We start from the raw sequence: 14502 nt of genomic DNA, 5'->3' as shown, positions 1-14502 counted from the left end.
CAGGCCAGTACATATATCAACAAGTTCTATATTTGAATGCTTGTTGAACTATTTAGTCAAATAAGGAAAAATGAGATGGTTTGCCACTTGTCCAGTTTCATGTTCCTCTTCACGTGAGGGGCATGCTGATTGGAGATGAGACACTAAACTGGTCTCCTTATTGTAAGCCCTGCCGTGCATCCCTGAAACCATCCCAGAATTTTGGATCCTTGTTACCAGTCGGGTTCTAACCGTGGTTGAGTATAAATAATGTGCAGAGCTGTGCATTCTGGTAGAGTGAAACCACAGCACAGAAGAGTAAATCTTTTTTTGGGAAAGAGCGATTGCCATATTTTGGTGCCACGCAATCATCTTGTCTGTGTGTTAAACTACTAGGAGCCAGGTGTGCTGCAAGAACACCCATTTTAACCAAACATATGACCCTTAGTCCCTGTTCTTTAAGAGGATAATGTGATTTAGGTAGGCAGCAGGTGTGGCATGGAGGCCTGGGTACCTGGAGACTGCCAGAATCTGCTCTCTTCTCTGTACTAAGACTTAGGTGTGGCCTCCAGCTCTGGGAAGCTTGTCCTCAGAGCCCAATATGCAAATTGACTGAAAGATAAAACATGAAAATCTATACCTCTTAATTTACTCTGTAGAGAGCATTCACTAAGAAATGTGAATCAACAGAAATTGTTTCCTATTATCGACAGAAAAAGTGCTGACTGACACCTTAACTTTATAGATAATGAGATCTTTGGGGAAGTTTTAATCTTTCAGAGTTTCCAGGAGCTTTACAAAAAGTCTGTTCCCCTCCCTTCCCCACACTTCAATGACCACATTCTGTCTTTGTCACTTTTATTTGCTCTGTAAACATACAAGGATAACATATTTGAGAGTGTTTCATCTATATCTGTAACTAGGTCTCTATCAGCAGTTAAAATGTTGAATTTGAATCCCAATACATATTTAATTGAGGGTGAATATTTCTAACTCACAAAAGCTACCTGTAAGTTGTGCATGTGTTTGCATTGTCTTATAAGCATTTTCAACCTGGATGCCAATTTGATTATGAGATACATAACAGAAGTTATTAGGATTATCTGTGTTAGAAAATACCCTTCATTCTTTGTCCTGATAGAAAAAAATAAGGTATGTGGTAAAATATTATTCTACCTTTTACTTTTTCTTCTTTCAACTGCCCTTTTAAATAGATGTGGTTTTTGACTTAGGTCTCATTAGCATTTCTCACGGGGACTACTGTTGGGCAGTACCACTTACTAAAACTGTTCTGATGCTTAAGGAAAAGGAACACCATGGTAACCAGATGCAGGGTATGATTATTTGCCTCTGACCTGACAAAGTATTGGGTTTAACAAAAGAAGCTTAATAGAAATGTTCAAATTGACCCTTCTCGTCACTTGGGCTGCTTAGAGCTCAATCAATCTCTCATTATTATCAGAGTTATTCCAGTAAAGGCAGCAGCGATAGTATTTTTCATAATCACTCCTTGAGCCAAATGTAATTTGCAATTTGTAGTATTGTATTATGAAACAATAATACATTAAAATGAACAAAGCAAGAATTAAGAGCATAGTAGTAAAGAAAGGACCCAAAGTAGTAGTTATGTGAAAGGTACTAACATCATTTTAAGTGGACATAGCCGATTTCAATGCCAAATTTAACATTTAGAAAAATCAGAATCGTGTCGTTTTTTGCTATGTTTAAATGTATATATATACACATATATATACATATATTTAAATTCTGTATATAATATATATGTATATATATACACATCATTTATTACAAAGTCAGTATAGTTGGAAACAAAAAATGTAATTTTTATATTTATTTGCATTTGCATGTTTGGTTTTATGGGGTTAGTGTGTTTTGATTACCTGTGTGGTTATGTTTTGGGGAATAAAAAGTATATCCAGCCTTATAAAAATCATGTATGAAGCAATAATTACTAATTGACCCCTTTTACAAAGAGGGAATTTATTTGTGCAGAAAATATATCACATGGTCTATGAACTAGCTGATACCTGAAAAGCGCTAACATAATTAAGCTGTACTTCCACCCATCTCTGTCATTTTACTTGAATGGCTCTAAGTATAGGTTATAAATGTTATTTTTAGTTATTTAGATATTTATGTTATGTTTTGAAGGATTAGCGTGTTTGTTGGTTTTTCTTTTTTTTCCTTAAGTCTTTATATCTGGATCCCGCTGGGTGTGTGTGTGTGTGTGTGTGTGTTTGGTTTAGTTTTTAAGATACTTGGAGTTTACAGTGATTTTTGTAAAGTCAAAACTGATAATGTGCTAGTTCAGTTTCTTAATTGTTGTTTTAATATTTTCTTGTTCCATAGCCTTCCAGGACTGCTGAAGTGGAGGGTTACTAGGCATATCAGTGCACCATTGATTAGATAACACATGCTATGCTGAGGAAGAGTGCACTTATAAGGACATTTAATGGGAGTCCTGAGAAGGATGTTGTTCATTAAGGGCACATTGTACATCTAAAGGCTGCTCTAGCTTGGTTAAGTAGAAGGCTTTTTTTCCTTTTTTAAAAAAAGTCACTTCTTTTTTGCTGGATGCCAGGCAACACAAATTTCGTTTATTAAATCTAATCAGGCTAGCACTGATGAAAACTGCACACAATCAAATAATGATTCTCAAGTTTGTGAATTTCCTTTTAAAGAGAACCCCTGCTAAACTCAACCAACGTAAAACTGCATCCCATTTTACGAAAGTACCAGCAAGTTGTCATGTACCTTTTTCTAAGGCTCCCTTCTCATTATTGTTGATTACCACGATTTTTTTTTTTTTTTTTTGCCTAAATAGAAGCTTTCTGCTTTTCATAATCAGCCTTCTCTTCCCTGATTCACCCAGCATTGCCACAATCTACTGCTGAATGCATTAGTATGCTATCATGGTCTCAGTTTCTTAAAATGTCAATAAAATATGTAAGATCCTGGATGGGAAGGATATATTAGAAATGACATTATTTTTCTTTTTCTCATTTATAAAATGGAGGCTAAGGTAAAAAAAAAAAAAAGCACCAGAAACTATGAGCACATCATTATAAAAGATAAATGCATGTAGTGAATTCTCATTGTTTTACCTTGGGATTGAGTTTGGGCAGTTGCCATGCTTCTGCTGTTGCCTGGCAGTATTTGCATATGTCAGTACAGACAATTTTTACTTTTGGAGTATCATTGCACTTAGAAATATTGGTAATGTTCTAGGAATGGGTATGTGGGCCGTTTTTACGAACCTTTCCAATGGTTAGGATCAGTTGTGTCAGGTTCCTGGTCTTTATGGACAAATTCTATTTGGGAACAATGTCCCTTGGACCTATTGCTACAGGCAGTGCAGGACTTATCTACTTTAACAAAGATGTTTTAAGCATCTGCTCTCAGTAAAAAGAATAGAGTGACTGACTGTCCTTGGTTCTCAAAGGTTTGCAGGTAGCTGGGTATGGTAAAGAGAGCTCTGAGTCTGAATTCTGCCTTTGTGATTTTTTGTTATCTGACCTGTTAAATCATTAAATTCCTCTCTGCTTCCTGAGGTGGCTCTTAAACAGGAGGACGATGACATCTACCTCACACACTGTTTGTGGGAGTCAATGAGAAAGTCCATAATAAGAATTCAGTAAGTTCTAATTAAATGAAATTAAACAAGAGCATTCAACAGTCACTCAGTTATATGTCTCAGGATTTATAGAAAGTGAACTTCATAGGTCTGGGAATTTCATGTTCTCTAGGAGTATCCAAATTCAGAGCCACTGAGATACTTAAATCAGCTATGAGGTTAAATGAACTCTCTTCCTAGTTTGCATTATGACTTTGGGCACCATGCATACCATACTCCCTGGACCTCAGTTTCCTTGTCTGTCAAGTAAAGACATTGGATGAAGTGACTAATCTCTAGACTTTGATTTTCAGAAAAATACAGCTTCGGTGCACATGAACAGAAGTGCAAAAGGACAAACTACAAAGATATATAGCTAGATTTTTTTTTTTAAAGCTAATATTTAGAGCAGTTACCTTTTAGGGCTTTAAAGCAAAAATAAGTTATTGTGTTAGAGACCAGAGTGATAGGTTGAGGGAGGTCAACCCTCACACCAAGAACGTGGAAAAAGACTGTACCAGAATCAACTGAAAAAGATTTTCTAGAGAAACTTGGATCAGAAGATGTTTTGGAAAAGAATGAATTGAAGGATTATAGAGGAATAATGTTAAAAGGTCATGATATTGCTTTGATTTGTGTGAACAGTGTGTCCCCAGGCACACGGAGAACTGGATGGGGACATAGGAAGGACACAGTACAGAATACGTGATTTTGCTATGCAGGATCTTGAACTTGACTCACTGGGCAGCTGGTATCTCTCAAGGACCTTTAGGGCAAATGACAGCATTATCACAGCAGGCAGTGGTCAAAGTCAGGTTAGTACAATGGCTGTACACACATGTTACTTCCAGAGGTAACTGGAAGATTCCAGAAAGAGATGATAAATTCCTGGAGAAAGGAAGAAATTGAATCATGTGATAGTGCAAATATGTAGAAATGACATATAGGTCAGGATATTGAGTTAGATGACCATACCGACCATTTCAGGGCAGGAGCTGGACACTGGAGTAGGATAGACGGCTTCGGGTAGCTGACATTGAATTCTCAGGCAAGCAGTATCACTTAGCCTACATGCATCTTAGGATGAATAGTAAGATAAGCATATTAGAAAAGCCCTCCTTACACGTGAAGACCTTGGTAATACCAGATCTCTAGGTGACATTTCAGTGAGGTGTTTTTGAAGAACATCTTGTTTCAAAACTTATAAGATAATTGGTTCTGGATATTTTCTTCATCTATTTTTAAATATGGCAAGAGAGTCTCAAAACTTTCTTTTTACTGTATCATGTTTTTACATATGATATTAAGAAAAGCCCTTTCATTATAAAACCAATTATATTTTTATTTTATTTATAGCAGAGTTCTGTGTGTTACTATTCAGCATATTTGTTCTAAAGATATCTAATTTTATTAGCAGTATAAAATACAGAAAATATTTACATATCATTTATACTGCAGAGAGAATCAGGTTAATTTACTAAAAACCAAAATGATGGTTTAATAGCACGGAACTCATCAATAGTAACTTTTTAATGACAGTTCTTTCTATATAAAAGCAATAGAATTTTGTTGCAATCCTTTGTTGCTTTTGGTTTGTTTGCTTTTTCTTTCCTTATTTATCAACAAGTACACGTTTTTCCCATCATTCTTTACTGTAGTAATATATATGGCTGATCTGGCAGATGGCAGTGATCTCATTTATGAGGCGTCATAGTAAAACCCATTTAGCAGATTACTTTGAGATTACTTTAGCTGAATGAAAACATTGCTGTATTCTTTATGCAGAAAGCCATATGGTTAAGAAATGTTACAATCAATTCTACTCTGATAAGACAGGACTCATTTATGGTGTCTTTCTGTGAATGAGTCTTCAGTGTCTTATTGGTGTTTTTTTTTTTTTTTCCAGTGTACCTTCTCTCTCCATGCAGCAGTACCTCTAAAGCAATTTTTTTTTCTATTAAATTTTTCTCAAGCTCCCTTTTTTTCTTTTTGTCTCTATTTAAAACAAACAAACAAACAAACAAGATTATGGGATCTGTGTGACCACTTTCTATTTCAGCATCACACTTGCTGGGTGTTGGTTTTTTGTTTGAACATTTGCGTGAGTCAGTCAGAAGACAGTTCATAAAACTGATTCTCTGCTAAGAATGGACTTGCTTCCTGGACATACTATTAGTGCAATATTTTTTCTGCTGTTCCTTGGAAAGTGACCCATTTGAATTTCATTCGTAGCTTTTAAAAGATAAATGTAATTGATATCTTCCAAGTTTAATAGTAAGTATCTTACTATTAAACGATTGTCTTTGTAAGTGTATTACTGATTTCAGCTGTGAAACTGACTTTTTTGAGTACATGTGTAGCTGAAATTTTTCAATGACTCCCCTCTTTTCAGGAAGAATTAAGCAACTATAAATTAAGAGCATGAGAATATATTAACAAATAGAGTGAATGAGGGTACAGCTACTATATTTTTCTTTTTTTATATCTAGAATGGTTGGAATATTTTTTATTTACAGCCTTTTTTCATTTTATCAAAAACAGCTGAGGAATCTATTTTTACCTCAATTATAGAGCAATATAGTGTTATTTTATAGCATGCCTTAAAGAAGTTATTTATTAACTAAAGCAGGTATAAATGGAAATGTCTCAACGCTAATCTATACACATTTCATCTGTGATTAATTTTTCATACATTAACCTTGAATCTATAATTTAAAATAGGAAAGTATACTATAACAATTTGGTAATAAATTTACAAATAATAAAATAGTATGTTGTGATTAGGGGACAGTCTAGGCAACTAGTATTTTGATAAAATGTATAATGAGAAAGATGTGGTTTTTAATTATGAGTCAGGATTCTGTTCTTTTCTTTTAAATCATGTGTCCTTAAGATGAAAAGCTGAAATTGATAGACTGATATATAAAACTAAAGCTTTCTTTAGAAGCTTTAAAAAAGACCATTTTAAAATGATTTTAACATAGCTAATTAAGTTCAATGTTCGTTTGGGGCTAAAAATATCTACTTTTAAAACGTGGAAAATCATTCAATTTTTTCTTGTACTATTAACTCAAAGGGCAGATTTACATGATTTTCCTACAAGATTAAACTGTACTTTTAGTACAAATAGATAATATATGTCATGTCACTGCACAATGTTTCTCAAATATGATGTAGGGGCGAATGTCTGCAGTCTAGAATGTGGACCAGCACGATGTCTTTAAAAACAGAACAAAATAAGTCGATATGGCAGTGTTATGTCATTTGAAGAACATTCGTGAACTAAAAAACTAAATAGTTAAAATGTTTTGCCTTTATCTAATTATAAATATCACGTATTAAGATTTGAACTTGAAGTTAAAATTTAATATATTTTATATTTCCAGATGCTTCATCATTTTAAGATAGAAATTTATGCTTACTGTCTAAATGCTGATGACACTCAAATTAATCTGTCCAGCCTTGCCCTTTCCCCTGAACTCCTGGTAGATGCTCAATAAATTTTTGTCGAATCAAAGAACATTATGTTTTAGATGTTGGCTTCTACTGATATCGATCTGTTTTTTATATTTGTTCTTTCATTTATTCATTCTGTACAGTCAGTCATTATGCTTAATTTTTAAGTATTTTTGATATATTGATAAAAATTAAGAAAAGAGAAACTTTTTAGTTTTAATGCTTTATATTTGCACTATTTTCATAGTACATATTTTATCCCTTGTGAGAAGTGGTCAGATTCTGGACTTATGTTTTGGGGGATTATTTGTTTTCTTTTTCCTTTTTTTCTTTTTTGCAATTGCAATGATCTTCCAATTTCTAAGTAAATTTAAGGATAAGTTTACCCTATAGAAGTTAATTTTATAGCCATTTTTGAATGCTATCTTGTAATAGAGATAATTTTTAAAGGAATGATGGTGGCTGTGATATTTCAACTTTTCTATTTTAGCACTTTAAGAATGCTTCCCCTTCCTTATTTATATACCTCTTTGCAAACATAGTGCTACTTTAGTTTACATACAGATATTCCCACATACACTTCGCATACAGACCAGTATTTGACATCAGATTTGTATTAATAAAATAATGACATAGCTACCAACAAAACCATAAAGTGATATATGTTTTTCTCTGTATTTCAACCTTGGACCTACCCTTTTACTCTTTTTTTTCACATGACTGTCACCAAAGGCCAGATTACTAGTTTGTCCTCAGATAGAAACACTCAATATTCTTTACATATTTATGAATGCTTTAGTTGAGTAACTGTCTATAAAAGATTTCTCTTTTGAAACATCTGGTGAATAAATCTCTATGGATGAAAATTATTCGAGGTTATGTATCACATGCATTCCAGAGAATATGGTGTTTTATGGAGAAAATAACAGAGCAGGAACAAGAATTGATACCAAGTCTGAGGTTTCTGAGATATTTTGAATGCCAGAGTGGATACCGTTAATGTTTTCTTAAAGAGCTTCAAGTTCACTGCCCATCTGTGGAAGTTTATGTGGACTATTTTTGAATCATGATGTGTTCCTTGTGTGTGTTTGTTACCAGATATAGATTTTCGAGTCAAAGAGGCTACCTTTGGCAATTGCTTTTCATTAGATTTAGGAAAATAATTTGATGAGAATGCTTTAAAGCTTTCAATTTTTTAAGCTAAAAGTATTGTAGCACTGTATATTATCATCCTTTGTACTTTAAATATTGCAAATATGGCCTCGTCAGTTCTTAAACTATGATGAATGTTTTCAGTAAACTTAATTGGGAAAATAAAGAAAAATAGTTGTTTATGGAGAGGTTATTAAACAGATAATGGTGGATTATCATTCTTTAGTCCTAAAAGAAACCTAAGAGAAGCTACAATGCAGATTTTTATCATCCAGCATCTGAAGTATTTGGCACTCGGTCCTATACATTTATTAATTATTTGTTTAATAAGGATGAACTGTAGGTTTTGTTATTGTTATTTATTTTTTGTTTAGCATAAGAAAAATAAGTCATTTTCCAAAAGGGAATAAAATAATCCAGTTAAATATGTTAATAGTGAACAAAACTAGTAAACTAAAGGAGACATTTTGGCCCTAATTTTCAGGAGGCACATATTTCATTGGGTGCATATGAATTTATTACAAAAGAAGAACTCGTTTTGTATATATTGACAAGTTAGAATTTTTTGTTGTCAACAGGTTTGGCAAACATCGAAAAGATGACAAGATTGAGAAAACGGGTAAAATAAAAATACAGGACTCCCTTACATCAGAAGAGGAGAGAATACGAATGAAGCAGGAGCAGGAGAGGTAGACTCCAGTTATTTGATTAAACCTCATTAGACAGAAGCTCTTTTTCTGCTTTCTACTCTTTTTTTTTTAATTTAAAAATTTGTATTCAATTGATTTTCGTTTTTTTCCTATGTCAATCCAAATACTAATGGTTGTGGGAAGAATACAATGTAAAGAAAGATTAAAAGAAAAACCTTACATTTATTTGAGGCATTAAAGTGAATTTTACTGGTTTTAGATATTTTACATAGGAGATAGGGCATTGATGCATATATTAATACTGAATTTATGATCTCTTTTAAAATCACAAAGAAATATTTAAAATTTTGTCTTATTCTTATATGAGTATGTAGTATATTATAATAATTTTTAAGAAATATTCATTTGGAAAAAACTATTTGAATTTTTATATCTCATTTAAAATATTTCAACTTAGAATAAATATTGAGGAGGCTGTTAGTCTTTTACTATTCTGTTTTCCTTTCAAAGCTGACATGTATTATTTCTTTGTTTTCCTTTTTCATTATCTACATATTATGACATTTTTTACTTAAATTTTATTCCATCTCTTACAGAAAGATTATTATTGGAGAGGAAAAACTTCTCTGCTACCTTTGTAGTTTCTTCTAGTTGATATAAGAATTATATTGACACATGACAGATTAACAGGAGAAAATCATTCCATACAGACAGGGGCTCCATAAGAATAGGAGATTCCTGGGCAGTCAGGCAATCAAGGCTTATGTGGTGTTGTCCTGAGCTAAGGAGAAAGGCAGCTAAGACTTCAAAGAGGAGACAGATGACTTACAGAAAGATGTGAAAACAAATGTTTGGTAAAGAAATATCTGTCGTACCATGCAGATACCAGGGGACACAGAGAAGATTTGAACAAGTAGGCCTTATAGTAAGTTCCCCCAGTTTTCCACACCTGGCTCATATTCTTCACAGTTATCTTTGGTGATAGTTCTCTTTCTGGACCAAGCCCTCTATCTAAACATTTTAGACAGTTAAGGGGTAGGTAAAAGCTCTTCCTGAGTCTTTTGGTCTTCACTTGTTTTCATCTCAAAATAATCCACATGCACATTCTGGGCAGACTTGTTCTGAACCCCTACGTTATTTATTGTTGAATCATTCTACGATCAGAACCCAACAACCAATGAAATGAAAATGAGTGAAGTTACTTTAAACAGACACTTGAAAACCATTTTTATAAGCAATTAGAATTTTTCTTATTATAATTCTTAGAGGAAGAGAAAGAATCGCACACTTTTGTTATTGGAGTTTACAGGCTTCCCGTGAGTGCCTCTGTGTCATCACATTTCATTTGCAGAGCTGCCACAGAAGAAATATCATGTTTTATTTCAAATGATCTGAGGTGTAAGGGAGTTTCTGGTGCCTTAATCAAGGTTATAAAGCAAAATATTATCCATAGCTAGTATTACAGCCTAGCACTTTTAAGACAAAGTCCAGTATTTCTACTGCAATTCTAGAATCAGAGCTTTCAGTCTTATTTATACTAAACAATGAATGGGAGAACTAAAGAGTATCGTAGAACATTTTACTTCAAAAGCAGTTAATGTTTGGATATTTTTCCATTTATCTTTCTAATACTTGTAAAGTTTCTTTTTCTTTTTCTTTTTCTTTTTTCTTTTTTTTCTTTTTTTTGCTACAGTAGTTACTCTGATTCTGTCTGTAGCTTTTCAAAGTATAAAATAAATAAGTGGGAAAAATACGGCCTTCTAATTTATGATGCAAGTCAGAGTTTGTTCTGGTTCTTCCCCAGTTTTTATTTTGTAAATATCATTCCACCTTTCTTGATTTCTCTCTAATTCTCACCAATTTAAGATCTCAAAATTTATTAGTAAACTCACTATCTTTAAGCCAGATGCACCAGTGTTCCTTAGTTGTATAATATGGCATTTAATCACTCAGTAGTTTAAACTTCTATCCTAAAAGACTTTCTCGCCTCTAAAGGAGGAGTATATACCAGGTGAATGTATGAACTCAGATTTATCCACAGGCAAATATGTGGTATAGTTAGAGAACAATCTGAGTGATAAGAAACATACTTCTCTCCTATCGTGATGCCAGTCAAGGGAATAGCATCATTAATCCTGTACCATTTTTCATATTCTAAATATTCCTTCTTTATAGTTTAAGATGACTGCTGTGTTTCAATGCAGAATTCTATCAATATTTTTCAGAATACTTTTATAATGCATAGTCAAATATTTCCAGCCAGACAATGATTTTTGCATAATGGTTTCACTTGTATTATTAATTTGCCTAAGGCACAGTTCACTTCTCAGTTTTGCTTTTAATCTCCATTTCTGTACCTCTAATGATGCAATCCTTCTGGGAACTAGGTAGGTCATAATGAATTTACAACATACAGGAGGCCTAGAATAAAAATCTTTTAGGGTCAAGGAACAAGTGAGTAGTCCATTAAAAAAATCAATTAGCTTCATAATTTAAGAAAACTATTATACTTTCTTTGGCTTTGTATTCAATAACAATTTTTATAAGTATGTTTCATTTAAACTCATGGGTCTTATAATAGAGCGAGTGAATGCATGAATTACATAAGTGGAGCATGTTTGGTGTTTCTCATTTTGATAGAGCAAGCCCTCTTTTTCACGTCCTTTCTCTTCTGTCCGTTGGCATTGGCAAAGCTCCTTTTGAGATCGGAAACTGGCTTCTTTGGGAAGAATTTGATTGGAGACATAGATAAAAATAAATAAACCACTGCTTATATTCTCATCACAGTCTTGTCTTCACTGCTGATTAGTAGCAAAGCATCTCTTGTAACATTATTTACCTCTGTAGCTATGAGTTCCAAGAATTATTTTAGCTGATTCCATATAAAGACAGAAAATTTGACATTCTTTAGTTATTAGTTATGACATGTCCACATACCAAAATATTATTTGTACACATCCATGAAGTCTGAATATTGCTCAAGATACAAATATTGAAAAATTAAAAGGACAATGAACATAATTTAAAATGTATTTCTTACCATGTTAAGATCGATTTAGATCGTGAAAGTAATTTAGGTTCTTCTGAGCATGGGCCTGAGATTGAATTTGACTTCATTCTTGCTAACTTCCTCCTCTGTCCTTTCATTCTCTGCCATCACTGGGAGACGGGTCACGAATAGTGCAGTCTACATAGGAGAAATGGATGAGGAAGATCACTGTGTGGATCTGTCCTCTGGCTCCACTATTCCTGCCCTGCCACAGACTTGAGTCCGTGTGTCTAAGGCCTCTTGAGAAGTGGGGTGTCTGAGAATGATGCGAAGGGTGAAGTTAGCTGGTCCTGTGGTTTGTTATTTTGATTTCCAGCTCTGAGCTCTGAACCTAGATACCCTAGCCTTTCAGAGATTGCCGTTGGCTACATTTTGGGCTAGACAGGGAAACTAAGCAAAGCAATCGCTATTTGGACTTGGAGTGCTTGCTGCCTCTTACTGCTTCCTCTTTCAAGCATACCTAGGGACAGAGCCCCTGGTGGCTCATTTCCACTGCACAAAAGGATTGGACTCCAAACCCTAAATAGAATATGTTCAATTAAATGAGCTGTGTATTTTCAGGTCCATTTAACTTCCATTATGAAGCACAATGATGGATTTCTCTGTTAACCAAGTGTCAAAAGTAACATTTTGGCTTTCTTTTGTGTTATTGCTCCAGTGATAGCCATCCTTGTTTTAATGGCTGCTGTATTAACAGTGTGTTGCAGAGTTTTCCAGAAAATGTCCAGCAGCAGAAGAGGATTCTATCTGCAAATATGTTTAAGAAGTACTTGGTTAAACCAATTTATTCATGTTTCCTTACTCCATTAATTCCCCAAACCCTAGTTATATTAAAGTACATTATGAGTCACCAAGATAGAGAACCAACCTTTGGCTCCTGGTTCAACCGCGTCCATCCCCCTCAGCCATCTAACTGGCTGTAGAAATCAATTGATTGTTTCATGGAACCATGAGCAAGTGTAGAGCCAGTGTTGTGACCTGCCTCTGCTTTATGACTTCTGTTTTGTGTACTTATGAATCTTACTCCTGTTCCATCTTTCTTTTTCAATTTTCTCTTTCTCACATATTTTTCACTTTTTTAAAACATATACATTTTAAGGTCTAATTCTAAATTTATTCTAACTCTAAATCTAGAAAACTTTGAAAAAACAAAATTAAAAAAGAAAAAAAACAAAAGTTTCCCTGTAATAATACCACTGTTAACGTTCTGTTCTATGCTATTCTAATTTTTTCCTATACAATATATATTTCCACACATAGATACTTTAAAAAAGTTAACATCAATTTTCATTTTGATTTATTTTACATTTTTATACATTCTTAGAGAATGATGTTAAATGTTTTCTGGAACAAGGCCATGTCTGTATGAACAGATGGATGGATGGAAGGAAGAAGAGAAAGAAGGAAAGAAGGTCTGAAAGATGAAATATTAGCTATAATATCTGGCCAAATTCTCCAATTCTTATCTAATATTTACCTCATATGTTACTCATTCTACTAAATGAGATTTATAATGTTAACTGGCTTGCATTTCATAGTTACTCAGCAAGAGATACCTATTATATTATTATCTATATCTACCTAGTAAATCGTGCTTGGAAATATTTCCAGGGGAACTGAATGCTTGTAGTAAAGAAAACATTAATGAATTTCTTATGAAATCCTCCCAGTATATGAAGGGATTTATAAATCTGCTAACGAAATGTGCGGCTTGAAACATTCCATTATTCAAAGTGGTAATCACCATTCAAAGCCTTGTGTTTTCAATGCTAGGCCATTGAACTGTGTCTGTAAGTGGTACACTCCCAGGTTTGGTGTATCATTTCATGAACTTTTGTGACATTTCCACGTTCAATTTGCATTCACTGATATTTCTCTTTTCAGTTTTACCATTTGTTCCCATTACCTGCTTTGAGTAATTTATTTAAATTTTGATAAAAATTTTTTCGTGGTGTGTCTTAGTTGGTAAGATCCTTTTTTGGCAGACGACATGTTCGTTAGTTTGTTTTTTGCAGAAATAGCCTTTTTTGTTATATACCATATAATGTAGTTGTAAAGTTTGTTTGAAGTGTGTGAATAAAAAGTTAGTGAAATTACAGAAGGAACAGTCTATATAGCAATAAAAGTTGCATTCCCTGTGTATCCAAAATGAAAAAAAAAAAGAACTTTTACTCATTTGGCTTCAAACTTAGCATTCAAGTTTGTTTTGACATCAGAATTCAGATAATGCAGATAACATTTGCACTTAGGTCATACATTATCATTCAAACAAAGCTTGACTTTTTATAGAAAATATATTTTTTTCTATCATACAGTAGTTTTTTATATTTTCTCTGATCTCTCGAATCTTTCAGAAAAGTTGATTCTAAATGGCATTAGTTCCATCAGGCTTTTTAAAGTGTATGTGTGTATGTGTGTATAGTTTATCCTGTAGGTGAACAAAAATTATTAAGAATCTATTAACTTGCTTTTTACAAATTTCAGCCTTGGGAGAATATACACACACACACGTATATGTATATACATATGTATATGTATATATATTATTATTTTGTTAGTCAGTGTAAAAGAGTTTTTGATGT

At 33.4% G+C, this 14502-nt stretch overlaps 1 protein-coding gene across 1 annotated transcript in view; it reads left to right on the top strand.

Annotated features, from left to right (window-relative positions):
- The window catches only part of PARD3 (par-3 family cell polarity regulator), a gene marked incomplete at its 5' end in the record, with an annotated part of 522521 nt that overhangs the window by 347246 nt on the left and 160773 nt on the right, over window positions 1-14502 (top strand). Inside the window, one exon of the mRNA XM_023521117.1 lies at window positions 8800-8910. Coding sequence (XP_023376885.1) covers window positions 8800-8910 — 111 coding nt within the window. The remainder of the gene's footprint in view (window positions 1-8799; window positions 8911-14502) is intronic.

Source organism: Pteropus vampyrus, unplaced genomic scaffold (assembly GCF_000151845.1).
Source record: "Pteropus vampyrus isolate Shadow unplaced genomic scaffold, Pvam_2.0 Scaffold294, whole genome shotgun sequence".
Taxonomy (NCBI): domain Eukaryota; kingdom Metazoa; phylum Chordata; class Mammalia; order Chiroptera; family Pteropodidae; genus Pteropus; species Pteropus vampyrus.
The sequence above is the reverse complement of the archived record's forward strand: the minus strand, read 5'-3'. Positions and strand labels throughout refer to the sequence as shown.